We start from the raw sequence: 14,518 nt of genomic DNA on the forward strand, positions 1-14,518 counted from the left end.
GCTATAATATTGTATAGATCTCAAGGTTACAGTTATAAAGAGCATCAACTGCAATTCTAGCTGAAGTGATAGTGACTTCTGTAATTAAAATGGTTTAAATGTTTCCATTCTAAATGTCATTTTTTCAAGCCCTAGATTGTTCATAGTTCCAGGATAAACAGTTTAGCCATCTCTGAGAATAAAGGCCAGAGACAAAATAATACTTTTCCCATTAGAAAACATTTTTGTAACTTTTTTTGAACAGGCTGAAGTGTGTGGCAATAGGAGATTCAAATTTGGTATTGAAATGGTCCATAAGATGGAGAGAGACCTTTCAATGTCCTGATGAAAATCCTTTTGGATTTGGCTGAGTCTTGAGGATCTGAAAATTGCAGTTCATAGAGGCATAGTAGCATGCTCAAACAACCACAGGCAGTTTTAATAACTGTCTCCCTTCATTTTGAATAGAAGAACGCCACTGCACATTTGTGTGTGCATAGCTTGTTGAGGACTGAGCCAAAATGGATGAATCCTGCCTCAGTAACCATTCTCATCTGGAGCTCAGGAGGGAGGAATCTGTAACTGCTCTCCTCTGGAGTTTTGTTGTTGTTGTATGCATACTGCATCTTAAAGTTACTGTGCAGTAGATGAGGCAGGGCTGATAGTTGCTTAATTGTTGAGTCTGAAATAACGCCCCCCCCCACCCTCCCCCGGGGTCCACAAAGTAGCTCCATCGCCTCATGAAAGACACAACTGAATATCAGAGTAATGTGGTGTTTTGAATAGCGTGTGCCACTTTACAAATGGATGTATTACATGTGCCTGAGTAAGTGAGCTCACTAGTTGAGCATAACTCTCTAAATGTGGGACAAAATATCAAAATGAGGGACGTGAAGAGAAAAAGTAGATCTGACTCTTAAGGTGATGTATGATACAGTCAGTATCATTATAATGCATTTGCTAGGCAAATAATTTACACTGATTCACATGAGATGGGGCATGTGGATATTAAGGTGATGGCTGTACTAGAATTAGGTGGGATAGATAAAGACCACACCAGTTGTTGGTGGAAGTCTGACATGAGAAATTCTTCACAAAGAAGGAGAGTTAAGATGTGGCAGTTGCTGTGAGGTAATAGCTTGCATAAAATTACATGGGACTCTGGACAGAAAGGAAGTGGGAATGATTTCAAGCACCATATCAAGCATTTTTCCATGCCCATAGGAACTGACAGTGAAAGGTAATTCAGTTTTAATCTTTATTAATTACCCAAGGCAAATATTATTTCGAACATAAACACACTCAGTTCACTAGACTAGTGGTAGTATGAGGGCTGACAAAATAAAAATCGCTTGCAATGAAACCAACAGAAAATATAGATACATAGTCTCTAAATGAAATCTTGAATGTTGACATAAAAGTGAATTTTCTCAAAGAATCCCAGCCACTGCATTATCAGACACCTAACTTCAGATCAATAGGGTATAACCCAAACAGTTCACTTACTTTTTTAGTATTAAGCAAGTAGCTACTGTTAGTCTTAAAATTAGGACTTTCCTTCTACTCTTGTATTACAGAAACTGAGAATGAAGGGTTTTTGCACATGTATTCAAGAGGAAATAAAACCTTTAGGAAAAGTCTTCACTATTTCTATTGTTGTCAATGAAAGGGGGAACTGATATCCCGGAAACCAAAGTCTTCTGATTTATTCTCTTTGTAGAAAGTGATGTAGCAGGTGCAGGAGGAACATCTGGTGTATGAATGCCATTAGCTGCTTTTCTGGTGTTTCTGAACACAGGCAAGGTATTCCTGCACATCATCTGGGGAACCAAGAATGAAAGGGACTCTCTGGTGAATAGACTCAGGCTTCACATCCAGCACTGGCTCAGTCCCTGTGGTAGCCATCCCACCTGCCTGCTCAATAATGAAAGCCATGGGGTTGCACTCATAAAGAAGCCGGAGCTGTAAGAAAAGACAAAACACAGGACTGTTTGGGGGGAAATAACAATGAAGCACTGCTCAGAACTTAAAACTGTTGACCTGCCCTTTGTGACCTTGGAAAGCTTCTGCAAAGCTCCTGTTGGAGCAGCATCACCACCATAGTTAGCAATGAAGGGAGTTGTAGTATAGACCATCTGGCAGTGTTTTAACCACTGTGTTCTTCAAATCTGCTTCCTTACAGCTTTCTATTCAATCTTCCTTTAGGGCTTCTTTAACAATAACAACCCCATCATAAGCACCATATTGTGCCATGTTCCCATCTCCTATTGTGAGATTTTTAAAAGATAAACTTTCTGTTCTGGTTTCTGTTGCAGCTGCTGTGCGGTAGACGAATGCAGTGACGTTACACTGAAGTATCAGTGTTCCAGTGGTATTTTAGCATTTCAGAGCTGAGGAACATGGTGGGTGGAACAGGCTTGGAAATAAGTTTTGCCTGACTAACCAGGTTCTTGAGGCTTCATACAGCAGTGAAGTGGTTAAACTAGCAAAGGTGGCAGTTACAAAAGCCAGTCTCACCTTCCCACAGGCCTTATTTGTTTTCTTGAAGCTGGGATAGTTGTGTTTGCTCAGGACATTTTGGAGTCTGAAACCAGATGCTGACATTCTCAAGTTACAGGCGTTGATTGCAGCACTGCACAACTGTGGCTAAACCTGTCAGTGAGCTGAGTTCATGCAGACAGTAACTCCTTTTTTTGAAGTAACTATGGTCATTTTAGAAATGTATTTTCAGTTTAGAGTGAAGGGAATTAATCCCCCAATACCATTTAATGTTAATAGAAATTTCAATCTAGATTTCTGTACTTTTCATTTTAAAAATGTTCCAGTTTGAAAGCAAGTACATTTGAGTCATGTCCAAAAAACAAACAAACAAAAAACAAAACAAAACAGCATTTAAAGAGGAATAAAAGGTTGGTGATTTAACAAGGTTAAGTTAATGGACTTGGTTTTGGAAGATCTGCTTGGAATAATCACTTATTCCCTCTGTGTCTCAGGTCACCATCTGCAAACTAGGGATAATAATACCTTCCTACCTTACTGGTGTGTTAGGTATTGAGCCCATACAAATGTAAAGCAGAAAGTACCATCTCCAAAAACAGAATGTACTTGGGGAAATGGATGTGCGTAATGGCATGCAACCAACCCTGTAATGTCTGTGATCACACTCTGCAATAAAACCAGGGATTTCATACACTTAAGTAATGTATATAGCAGGGGTGGCCAAACTGTGGCTCATGAGTCGCATACAGCTCTTTTACAGTTGAAGTGCAGCTCACAGAGCCCCCATGTGCCCCCCACCCAGTTCTCCACCTATCAGACTGGGGTGGGGAGCTTGGAGCTTCTGCCTTGCGGCAGGGTGGTGGGGCTAGAGGATTATGCCCACGGAGAGGAGAATCTTGGGGGGTGGGGTCAGTAAGTTTGGCCACCCCTGGTATATATAGCATTAATTTTATTTCTTCTTATTTTTAAAGTTTGTTTAAATGCCACTTTAAGTATCCAACATCCAGCTAACAGGTAACACAGGGACAAAATGGCCTTTGTATTCTCTTTATGGCAATGGTCAATTTAAAAAAAAAAACAAAAAACCTGCCTCTAAGCAGCAGTGGTGTCACTGCAAAATCACCTCTGGTTTATCACTGCTTTGGTGTGATTGAAAAGCTTAAGAATGCCATCCATTGCAACCCGCCTCAACAGGTGGAAAACTAGATGGGAGCCAGTTTGACCCACCAAGTAGTTAATGGGGGGCCAGGCCCAGCCCTGTTGCTGTGGAGCAGCTGAGGGAGGGTGGGCCCATGTAAAAGCTGATGGGAGGGGCTAGCCCACCTGCCACAACCGGTGGGGCCCACTGCCAAAGAACTGATTAGGGTTCTCCAGCTGATCGGGTATTTTTAGTAAAAGTCAGGGAGAGGCCATGGCTTCCATTAATTTTTGGTTATTGCCCTTGACCTCTCCCTGACTTTTACTAAAAATGCCCGTGACAGAACCTTATCCATGGCAACACAATCCATGGCAGCCATTAGCTAGTTCACACGTGTAAACCCTTGAATTCCACTTTTGTTCCTTGCTTTCTCTAAAGCTGTGAAATGAAATCACCTTGAAACTGCTATTGCCTTCAAAAAAAAGAAGCATGAGGTAAGGTTTCCGCGTATGTTTTTTTAAGTATCTGGCACAGCTGTTCACATAAAATGAAGATTCAACATACATATACCCTTTGCTCAGAGGTCTAGAGTACAATATGCATTTCACAACGTATGGTGTGGGCTGCCTCTCGGTATGTGCTGACCATTACTTTCAGGACATTCCTTTTTTTCCTGTCTCTTATCTTCATTCACTTGACAGCTGTTTTATATAATTTCCAAATATAAAGATTTAACCTGAAAAAGAAAATCTGTAAAGCCAGAAATCAAACACATGACCGCCCACAAATTCTGTAATAAATGGCCAGTCCCTGCCAGACGGCCTTTGACACTCAAACATGCTGAGGAGTTTGCCCCAGGAACCGTGTTACCTGGAATGGCTTAAAAACCAGTCTTGAAAATTATTGCATAATCAGGGGATTCCTGCAATGTCAACAGGTGTGAACTCAGCTCTTCCCTTACTTTCATCAATTTCTCCTCTTCAACAAGTAATTATTGATTTGCCTCTTCATATGAGTCTTTAGTCCCTTGTCCCAAGGTGGTTTATATAGTTGGACAGATTATAATCATTATAATGACAGCTTGGCTGGTTCCGTAGGAGAAAATATCTTTGCCCACACTGGTCAAGGAACCAATGGTGGCTAGCTCAGCTGTATATAAACATGATTTCTGGTAGCATAGTGTTCATCAGTGAGGACAAAGCCCCAGCGTTAGTAGAGCAGGCCCAATCTATTCACTGTGAGACTAAGGACATCTACAGGATGGTGTATTGTGCTCTATGGGGGGCGTGATATCTAAAGTGTACTAATGTGTTACCCATTAATTGGTCTATGGTACACACTAAAGGTTCCCCAGTGCTCTTTAATGTTTTGAACAGCACTATATTAAAGGGAACCAGCAGAATCTATATGGACCAATTAATGTGCAACATGTTCGTGTGCCACTCAAGAAAACCGTTGTGCATAAATTATAACTATTCTTTCACGAACTCTGAAAAAGCAGCAGTATTAGGTACAGTGAGTTTAAAAGACAGAGTTTACCTTTCCTTTAGGACTCTTCTGGTTAGCTGGATACATGAAAATCCCGCCATACATCAGGGTGCGATGAACATCAGCCACCATCGAGCCCACATATCTAGAGCCATAGGGGGCACTGCCATCCTGTAAAACAGATGGAGATGCAGACATTGAAGCTAAACCTGTTATCTACCAAGATGAGTTGCTAGCAGAACTGCAATGTATCGTTGCCCTCTTCATTTTGTTACATGGCAGAAATCAAAGTTTGCTTAAATCTGTAAATGTTGGCAGGCCTACAGTTTGACACACCCTTTCTCAAAAGGATAGTCTCTTGTAAAATGTAGTAATGTCCATGAGACTCCAAAGTAATGGCTGCAGCAGTTTTTAAACTCTCCCTGGGCAGTATGAGCCACTCATGGTATCTTGTGGAGTCACGTGTGCGTGTGATTTGAGTTCATGAGAACCTGATGCCATCTTTCCACTCTCCTTACTTGCTCTGTCTTGAAAGCCATCACAGACTGACTGGTGATAGCCTTGCTTCCTCATGTGATCAGAAAACTGGGTCTAATCAGTTGCTTCCAAAGATGGAGATGAAGGAAGAGGAGAGAAAGGGGGATCTACCCTTGTGCTGCTTCCTGAGGATTCTTGTTGTTTTGCTCCCAAATAGGTGCTATGATATTAAGAATGTTGCAGTCTTATTTAGGAGATTAGGTTAGGGACTGAGGCTTATTTGTGAGTATGGTTTTGTTTGCTTCTAGCTTTTCAGAAGGTAATTTATCACAGAAAATGTAATTTTTAGGAGAGCGATAAGGAAATGTACGCCTATCAATCTTGACAGCATCCATTTAATCCAAGGTGATTTCCCACCAGAAAACATTAGTACATTTTGAAACACAACAATCACATGACTCCAGGAGCTCAGATTTTAAGAAAAACACCAACTATCATCCACTATGTAAAATGAGGGGGGTTGACTGTTTCTTTCTATATAATCCTTGTTTGGTGACGCATGGAATGTTTTTTGCAGTTCTTGTCCATATGGGTTAGGAAAACTAATGAAAACACATAGCAGAGCAATGAATGTGATGCAAGTACTGGAGGATAACATGGGACCTTGGGTTCTTTGTCTGTATTTAAACCTAGCCTGTAGTAGTGTGGTAACAGTTGGTAGCCACAGCAGAACAATTGATATCATGTAGATATAGAATTACTAATTTCCATGCACAATCAGATGCTCAGATCTCTAAAAGACCTCAACTGCATCCACAGTTATTTGTATCCATAATTTTGTAGGTGCAAAACTTGAGGTTGATTGCTGTGGCTACAAATTGTTGGCTGAAAGTCTGACCCATAAAGAGAAATGGAAGGAATCAGACTTGCAAATACTCAAGGGGAGATGTGATTGTAGTCTATAATTATTTGCATGTTAGCAATACAAACAAAGGAACAGATTTCTTCTAGTTTCAGAAGATAGTAGAACAAAGATCAATAGACTGAAACTTAAGGGTTAGGAAAAGTTCAGGTTAGCTATCCGAAAAAAAGGACCAGATCCACAAAGGGTGCTAAGTAGCTAAGTCCCAGTTTTAGGCAACACCGCAGTCCACAAAAACTTGCTTGGCTGGCCTCTAATCGTGTAGGTACATAAATTCACGTGGTGCCTACATTTTTCATTGTAAAAGGTTTCTGCATCTGCACACTGGTGCCTCACTCTAGGTGTTCAAATGCCTATCTTTTGCCTAAGCCCCAGTTTGACCCTCAATGTAGGGGAAGGTAGAGGAGAGAACACTTATCTCACTCAATCTGGTAGGTGTGCCCAGAGGAGTAGGTGGTGGTGGTGCTGCCTCTCTTAATTTAACTCCCAGTGGTTAGCGCACTCACCTGGGATGTCAGAGATAGGGGTTCAATTCCCTTTTCTGTTGGATGGAAAGAGGATTTGAACAGGGGGTCTCCCACCTGACAGGAGAGCACCCTAACCACTGGGATAATCTGATATGGGTCTCTCTTGATCTCTCCTGTTGAAGCTTTTCCACTTTGGATAAATAAATAAATAGTCATTGAAACAGGGGGATAGGACCCTGGGTCTCCTATCTCCCAGGTGGGTGATTTAACCATCAGGCTGTACAATCACAGAAGTGTAGGACTGGAAGGGACCTCAAGAGATCATCTAGTCCAGTCCCCTGCACTCAAGGCTGGACTACATAATAACTAGACCATACCTGACAGGTAACCTGTTCTTAAACCTCCAATAACAAAGATTCCATAACCTCCCTAGGCAATTGTTTCAGTGCTTTATTACCCTGATAGTTAGGAAGTTTTTCCTAATGTCCAACCTAAACTGCCCTTACTTCAATTTAAGCTTATTGCTGCTTGTCCTATTCTCAGAGGTTAACCAGAACAATTTTTCACGCTCTCCCTTGTAACAATCTTTTATGTACTTGAAAACTGTTATCATGTCTCCCCTCCATCTTCTCTTCTCCAGACTAAACAAATCAATTTTTTAAATCTTCCCTCATAGGTCATGTGTTCTAGACTTTTAATCATTTTGTTGCTCTTCTCTGGACTTTCTCCAATTTGTCCACATCTTTCCTGAAATGTGGTGCCCAAAGTCATTCGGTCTCTCTCTCTCTCTCTGGCGCCATCACTGCAAATACCTGAGGACCGATTAGGTGAGAGATTAATAGGAATTATGTAAAGAGGGTTTCTGCTACATGCAGGTGATCAAACTGGGCCTCCTGTGTCTGATTCTCATTCCTAACAATTTATACCAATGCAGATGAAGTGGTGTATTGTCATAACCTGAACTGTAATCTAATAGTATTAGTATCTCACGTTCTAGGCAGAGTTAGTAGCATTGCCTATTATTAAGGGTGCCCAACACTTCCCATTATAAGACTCTCATTTCAGTTGCTTTTAACTTTGCCTAACTAAACATTTGGGCTGAAATTTTCCATGGGGTGTGTCATCCTCAGTTTGAATTGTTTGGGAAATTTTAGCCAAAATGGTTCAGTGATTTTGGAGAATGAAGGTAGGGGAAAAAATGTGTTGCTTTATCCAGGTTGAAAATTCTGATGATCTTTTCTTTTGTAACATTGTAACATCCCCATGCTTTAGAATAGAAGTGTCAAATTTGGCAGGAGGAAAAACTTTGGGTTAGAGATGTGCTTTTGCTTTCCGATGAAAATCTGCCATAATTTGGTCAAGTTGTAAGGCTTTGAAAAATCATAGTTTGCAAATGCTCAGTAGAGACTTTTGGGAATTTCACAGCTGAATTTCCTGAAGATTCCATTTGTGTGGAGCATGCTATAGCTTGTGGCTGTTGAGAGATGAGGATTCTTCCTGCAATTGCAATTCCCAACTGCTCTGTGTCAATTCCTGTGCCTGGCCCTGGCATAAGAGCAGGGAGCCTGTCTGCTGAATTCTTAATGCCCACCTGTATCCTGATGACACCTAATTAACGTAGATGAGGAAGCTCCCTGAATCAAATGCAGAGATGAACAGAGCCATACCTGGAAGGAGAGGGGAGTAGATTGGGAGAAGGATACTTCAGAGAAGGACTGTTACTGGAAACTGAGAGAGAAACTGGAACTGAGAGTCAGAGAAGGAAGTGGGCTAAGATCAGACAAGTGCTGGGGAGATATGGGATGCCAGTATGGACAGGACATGTGGGGAGGGGGGAGGCAGTGAGGTGAATGGAAGCCAGAGGGCCAGGAGTGGAGAGAGACAGATTGGACAAGGAGCCAGGAGAAGAGAATTGGGACTGGTTAGGCAAAAAGACGGGACGAGGAGCCGGGAGTGGAAATTGGAAATGGCTGGGCACTGAGGATGGAGGGACTGGACTAGGTGGAAGAGTCTAGGACTGATTGGGGACTGAGATTGGGGTGAGAAGCCTGGTAAATGCAGACTGGGACTGGCTAAGTTAGGAGGATGCTATTGGGATGACGAGCCAAGGATGGAAAAGAGACAGAATTGTTTGGAGGAGACAGTTTGGAGGATATGGGGCAGAAGGTATTACCCTTGGGAGGAATGGGCAGAAGAGCTTAGGAAATTCTATGGGGGAAAAAACCCAAACCTCTTAAAGAACATTATTAAGGTTGCAAAATCAAGCACACAAAAGTTAGGGAATGCCAGAATTAATTACCTGATCCCATACTATTCCCCCCCCCCCCCCCCCCAAAAAAAAAAAAAAAAAAAAAAAAGCCTCTGATTCATTCAGTCACAAAATGGATGGTGCTCTCTTAGGTATTCAATATTTTATTTTCTCCTCATTGTTGAATGTGTGGCCCTTTGCCTTATTTACGGTGTACTGTTCAAACCCTGCTCTTAAGACAAAAGTATTAATTTCTCTATGGACTTTTCTATGATGCTTGTCCCTATAGACTCTAATTACCTCACAAACACTAATTAATTTATTTTCACAACAACCTCTGTGAGATGAGTGGTATTATCCCCATTTTAAGACAGGGAACTGAGCCACAGACAGATGAACATCAAAGGTATCCATTCATTTTGTGTGTCCAGTTTTAGACACCTGGGAACTAAATCTTCAGAAAGCATAAGATTATGTAGCACTTAATATGTTCAAAGCACAGCTCCCATTGGTCTCAATTATAGCTGTGAATGCTCAGCACTTCTGCAAATCAGATTGCAAGGTATCAAGTGGGGCAGAAAACAAAGAACACACAGTTAGTGACCTCCTGTGAGAAGTTTGGTTTAAGTGATTCGCCCAGCATCACACAAGAACTCTGTGGCAGAGACAGGGATAGAATGCAATTCCCCAGGGCAGCATTCAACTGCCTTAACCATGACACTATCTTTCCTCTTCCTGGAGTCCCCTGCCTCTATCAGTATACACCTTCCAACTTCTGTAACAAATGAGGCAGAGGTTTTACAGACAAATCTCCTTCACTGCACAACCCTTATTCATCTAGAGCTCGGTCCATCCTGTGCACTGAATGGGACAAGGGTCCTATGTTAAAAAGCGTATGTGGTCAAGTAATTAAAAACTATATCAGAATCCATAAGCACAAGGGAGCCAAATTCTGCACAGACAGCCTTAAAAGAATAGAATAGAATCCTAGCATTTTCTAACTTTTGAATGCTTGGACTTTGCAATCTTAATAATGTCCTTGTGTGTAGTAAGACAGAGGACCATATTCTACTAGTATCTTTGTAATGAGTTGTCTGAATTATGTGATGATCACATTCCTATGGGAATAGCAAGGCCAGCTGGGAATCCTGCTTCCTCTGTCAGGGTATTGCTGTTTCTTACCAAGATAGAAACATAACTGATACAGACACAGCTGAATGCATGATCATGCTACAAATAACAAAATAGAAACTGCTTCATTTTAGTGTGGTTGTCACCTGAACCATAAGGACCTGGCAAACAGACAAAAAGCAGACCATCGACTTCCCTTTAAGAGCAAAACACTAGCAGGTATACATTCAGTATTCCTTTTAGTTTTCAAAAGTTTTACTTCTTGTTTGATCCCTTATGATGCATCAGGCATTCTCACAGCTGCAACTTAGTATCTCATATGGTTCCTTTTCAGATGAGAAAGCTAATGTATGCTGCATGATGACTGGAACAATACCCAGATTTCCCTCTCAGACAAAGATTACAGGGACATAAATTCCAGTGAAATATATTTTTCCCTCTGATTAGACTCTCAGAAATGCCTAATTTGTATGTGCAGCCAGAGAGCATTTGATATTGGCTCAGTGGGTCCTAATAAGAGAGAGAGATTTCCAAGTTTTTTTGGATAGTGTGTGGAATTTAAGTAAACTTGTGAAGCTTGTTAGTTTCATCCTTTATCACTAAGGCCCTGTGAAAATTGCAGGTAGTGTTTTTGAAAGCTCATGGCAGTGTCATGGGTAAAGTACTGATCCCCCCCCCCCCCCACACACACACACACACACAATATGCATGGCCACTGAGTCTTCTCTCTCCTAGAACGGCTGTGATATTTTCAACAGTGGGGTGGGGGAAGCAGACATCCATGTATGCCAATATCATGCTCAGGGCAGCTCATAGTGTGTTTCCAGAGGCAGCAGCGCTGGCTGCTTTGCTTCACATAAACTGGATGCCAAGTCTCTCACCCAGACTGACGCTCTCATATGATTCTGATATGATGCTGCCACGGGCTATGAGCCACACCAACCATCTGACCATCACTCATGGATGTCCACTTCTGCCTCCCTGCTGTTGGAAATATTGTAGTATTGGGTAATTTTGCAATTTCCAAGCAGTCCATGAAATCATGATTTTTTCACAGGGCCCTGTTTATGAATTTCTTATGCTTAAACAGATTAAAATGGCTCAAAACATGAAGGTCATGTAAAGTTTTCCCACAGTATTATATCAGCTTTCTCCCATACCTCTGCACGTCTATTCATCTGTGTGGCACCTGTTTTCTTCTACAGAGGCAGTGTTAAATGCATGGCTAGAAAGAAGATCTCCTTTAGGAAGAGACACATAGCTCCGGCTTAAAGTAAAATTGAGTTTCCCTAGCTGTCCTCTGATGTACAAAACTAGTCTCCTCCATAACACTGCTCATAGTGGAGTGCATGTTAGAGTCAGCATATTCTTTTACATGCATTACAGGAAGCTCTTCAAATGGCAGCTTGCTATTCAAGCCTGAGCAGCAGACAGGGGTTTTGTGATTGTTAACAAGAGATTTAGGTTTACTCTAGACTCTTCCCTCCACTGCCTTCCCCGGTGCCAGGGAGACTAGTCACTTTCCAGAAGAGAAGGATTGGTCTAGGGCCCCTGCATTTGACTTTGATGTAAGCACTGTGCCCTTCCAAACAAAGGTGAGATGCTATAGTGGAAATGATAAAAGAAAAGGGGGAATAGGGATCAAGTAATATAAGGGACAGGAAAATGAAAGGTAATTGAAATAATTAATTAACTAACTTAGTTACTAATATGGCCTAGCAAAGAATAAGAACATGCACAGAGGCAAATATAATGTCCTTTTTAAAGCAAAGTTCCATGTTTCATTGAGAAATCTTTGAGAAACAATGGGTTATTTTCCTTCAGCCTCCTCACTGCCTCCAAACTTGGTATTGCCCCGGAAGTTCATTTTTATCTTAGTCTTTGATTTTGTATCTGCAGATAACCACAGATGCTTTTTTTTTTTTTTTTTTTTTTTGCATTTAGCTGTCTCATGACCTGATTTGTAGGCTCAATCAGGTAGTTAGATGTCTACAAGCCTTTGCATTTATGCCTAAGAAATTGTGTCTACAATTATTTGCATGTGCAAAATTGCAGGCTGCTTTTCTGACTCAGGCCTGACATCTTGTTTACTTCAGCTTCAAGCTAATGCAGCCCAAAAAGATTGTCTGGGCAGAAGCTGGCTGCTTTTTTCCTGGTGTTATTTTTAGGGGGCTTTTTGGAGCCCAGACCCTGCAGCAGGGATGAAGAAAGCCTTCTCTTCTAGTGGAAATGATGGCATCCTCATGACTTGGGCCTTTCCTGAGCAGAAACTGTCAATCATGCTGAACTGCCCCAAGGTTTCATGATGTGGACTAAATATTCAATAATGATTGGGCTGAAACCTTTTATAGGATCTTCTCCAGGAAGATGAGAGTAGTGACTGCATTAACACAGAACTACTTTTCAAAGTTTAAAAAATCCCTTCTGCTAACTAGATGTTTTAGTTCAGAAACACTTCCAATAGCCAGTTTGCAACAACAGCACAGAGCAAAGTCTAAACAACATGTTTTTGTAAATGAGGTTTGAACTCCTGCAGGATTTATTGAGTCACATGATAGAACTGTGTGACATGTTACAGATACTCCACAAAGAGTGACAGAGCAGTGGTGAACATCATTGTATTGCATTGCTGATGTTTTTCTCTCACCCTTTGAAATTTAAATGCATGAAACTTAACAATACATGCCGCTTCCTAGTTTTTCTTTTGGGTAGCTTTGCTCCTTGTACAAATTTGTTAAATTTAAATTTGTTAGTCTTTAAAGTGCTACAGAATTCTCGTTTTTTTTGTACAAACAGTTTAGTTTCTTTTTTCAACAGGCAAGCAGCTTTATAAAAAGTACATAATGTTCTGATCTTGGGGGTTGGAAGGATCATGTATTCAGTAATTTTCAGGAAGCAAGAAGGCCGTAAATTGGGTTCCACTTCCCTCAAAAATAGACTAAATCCCTTACATCTCTGTTTCAAATAAAACCACATAAATGCATGCACAGCTTTATAGTACAACTTCTCATAGTAACAACCTAGAGCAATAAATCTCAGTTCTTGGGCAGACACAGAGCAAAACTGCACCCATTTTATTCAATGTAGTAAGATGTAAGTTTACAGCCTAACAAGAATGCCTCACAGAAATATGACCTGCAATCTTATCTCAAGATGTGATTTCATCACACTTGACAAGTTAAACGGCGTCAGATCATGCCAGTACTTGGACAGGAGCTCTTTGAGCAAAACATATGGTGGTCCAGGAAGTAGCTAGCAAGTTGGGTCTTGTGCTACTGTGTCATTACTAAACTAGTGACCCAGTATAGTGTTGTGGGGAAGTTTGTTATTGGATATACTATCTTTTAGATGAGACATAAGTTAGATTTTTTTTCCCAAGAGTAGGGTTAATTTTAGCATCCTAACCAAATTCAAACTTGAGTAATTATCGTCTACCACATTTTGAAGAGACTTGTTGGACATGCAAAGTTGCATTTTCAAAGGACTTTCCAAAAATGCACAGGCAAAAAATGTGTACATGTACCTGTTTGTACTCACAAAGACTTGATTATGCCTTATTAGGCACTGATCCATGCTGCAGGTATTGCAGATGGGGAGCTCCAGGAGGAAGCAGAATGTAGAGGGTAGCATGCCCTCAGCTATACCTGTTCAAGTGGTACAATGTTCTCCCCCTAGAGGTTAAAGGGGACCTGGGCATGACTCCACCTTTTTGCCTTTGGGGTTGTCTTGTGCCCCCTGAAATGTTAGGAAGGAGCAGTCTTTGAACTTTGGTAAGTGTGGGATTTGCACCTGTACCCTGCTGCTGCATGAGGGTGCAACTGGGGGGGAGGGGAGGCTGAGGATTTTTATACCTGCCCCCTAGTGCAACTCACTGAACAGCAGTGAGAAATCTAGCCCAAAGTGGATAATTGTGAATGTTATTAATTGAGGTGCATATTCAAATATATATGTGAAAATAAATGCATGTCCAAATTTTGCATGCATAAATTCAGAGGTTCTTTAAAAATCTGGCTCTTATTATCTAGCACATCTTCCTCCAGACTATAACAGAATGCCAATGAGTTTGGCTACCACAAAAATTGAACTTTTATAAAAGATTTTCAGAATAATGAAAACTAAAGTACTTCAGTCATGTAGCTAGAATATACAAGGTTGCAGATAATGGTGAC

General features: G+C 41.1%; 1 protein-coding gene across 1 annotated transcript in view; it reads right to left on the bottom strand.

Moving 5' to 3' along the window:
• Window positions 1–1,223: 1,223 nt before the first annotated feature.
• LOC137167255 (fructose-1,6-bisphosphatase isozyme 2) overlaps window positions 1,224–14,518 on the bottom strand; it is a 34,190-nt gene continuing 20,895 nt past the window's right edge. The window contains exons 6-7 of the mRNA XM_067569355.1: window positions 5,156–5,275; window positions 1,224–1,941 (exon numbers count right to left, since the gene is read on the bottom strand). Of these exons, the coding sequence (XP_067425456.1) occupies window positions 1,747–1,941; window positions 5,156–5,275 (315 nt within the window). The 3' untranslated portion in view covers window positions 1,224–1,746. The remainder of the gene's footprint in view (window positions 1,942–5,155; window positions 5,276–14,518) is intronic.

This window comes from Emydura macquarii, unplaced genomic scaffold, assembly GCF_026122565.2.
Source record: "Emydura macquarii macquarii isolate MOO-44397 ecotype Brisbane River unplaced genomic scaffold, CSIRO-AGI_Emac_v2 contig_2897, whole genome shotgun sequence".
NCBI classification, from domain to species: Eukaryota; Metazoa; Chordata; order Testudines; family Chelidae; genus Emydura; species Emydura macquarii.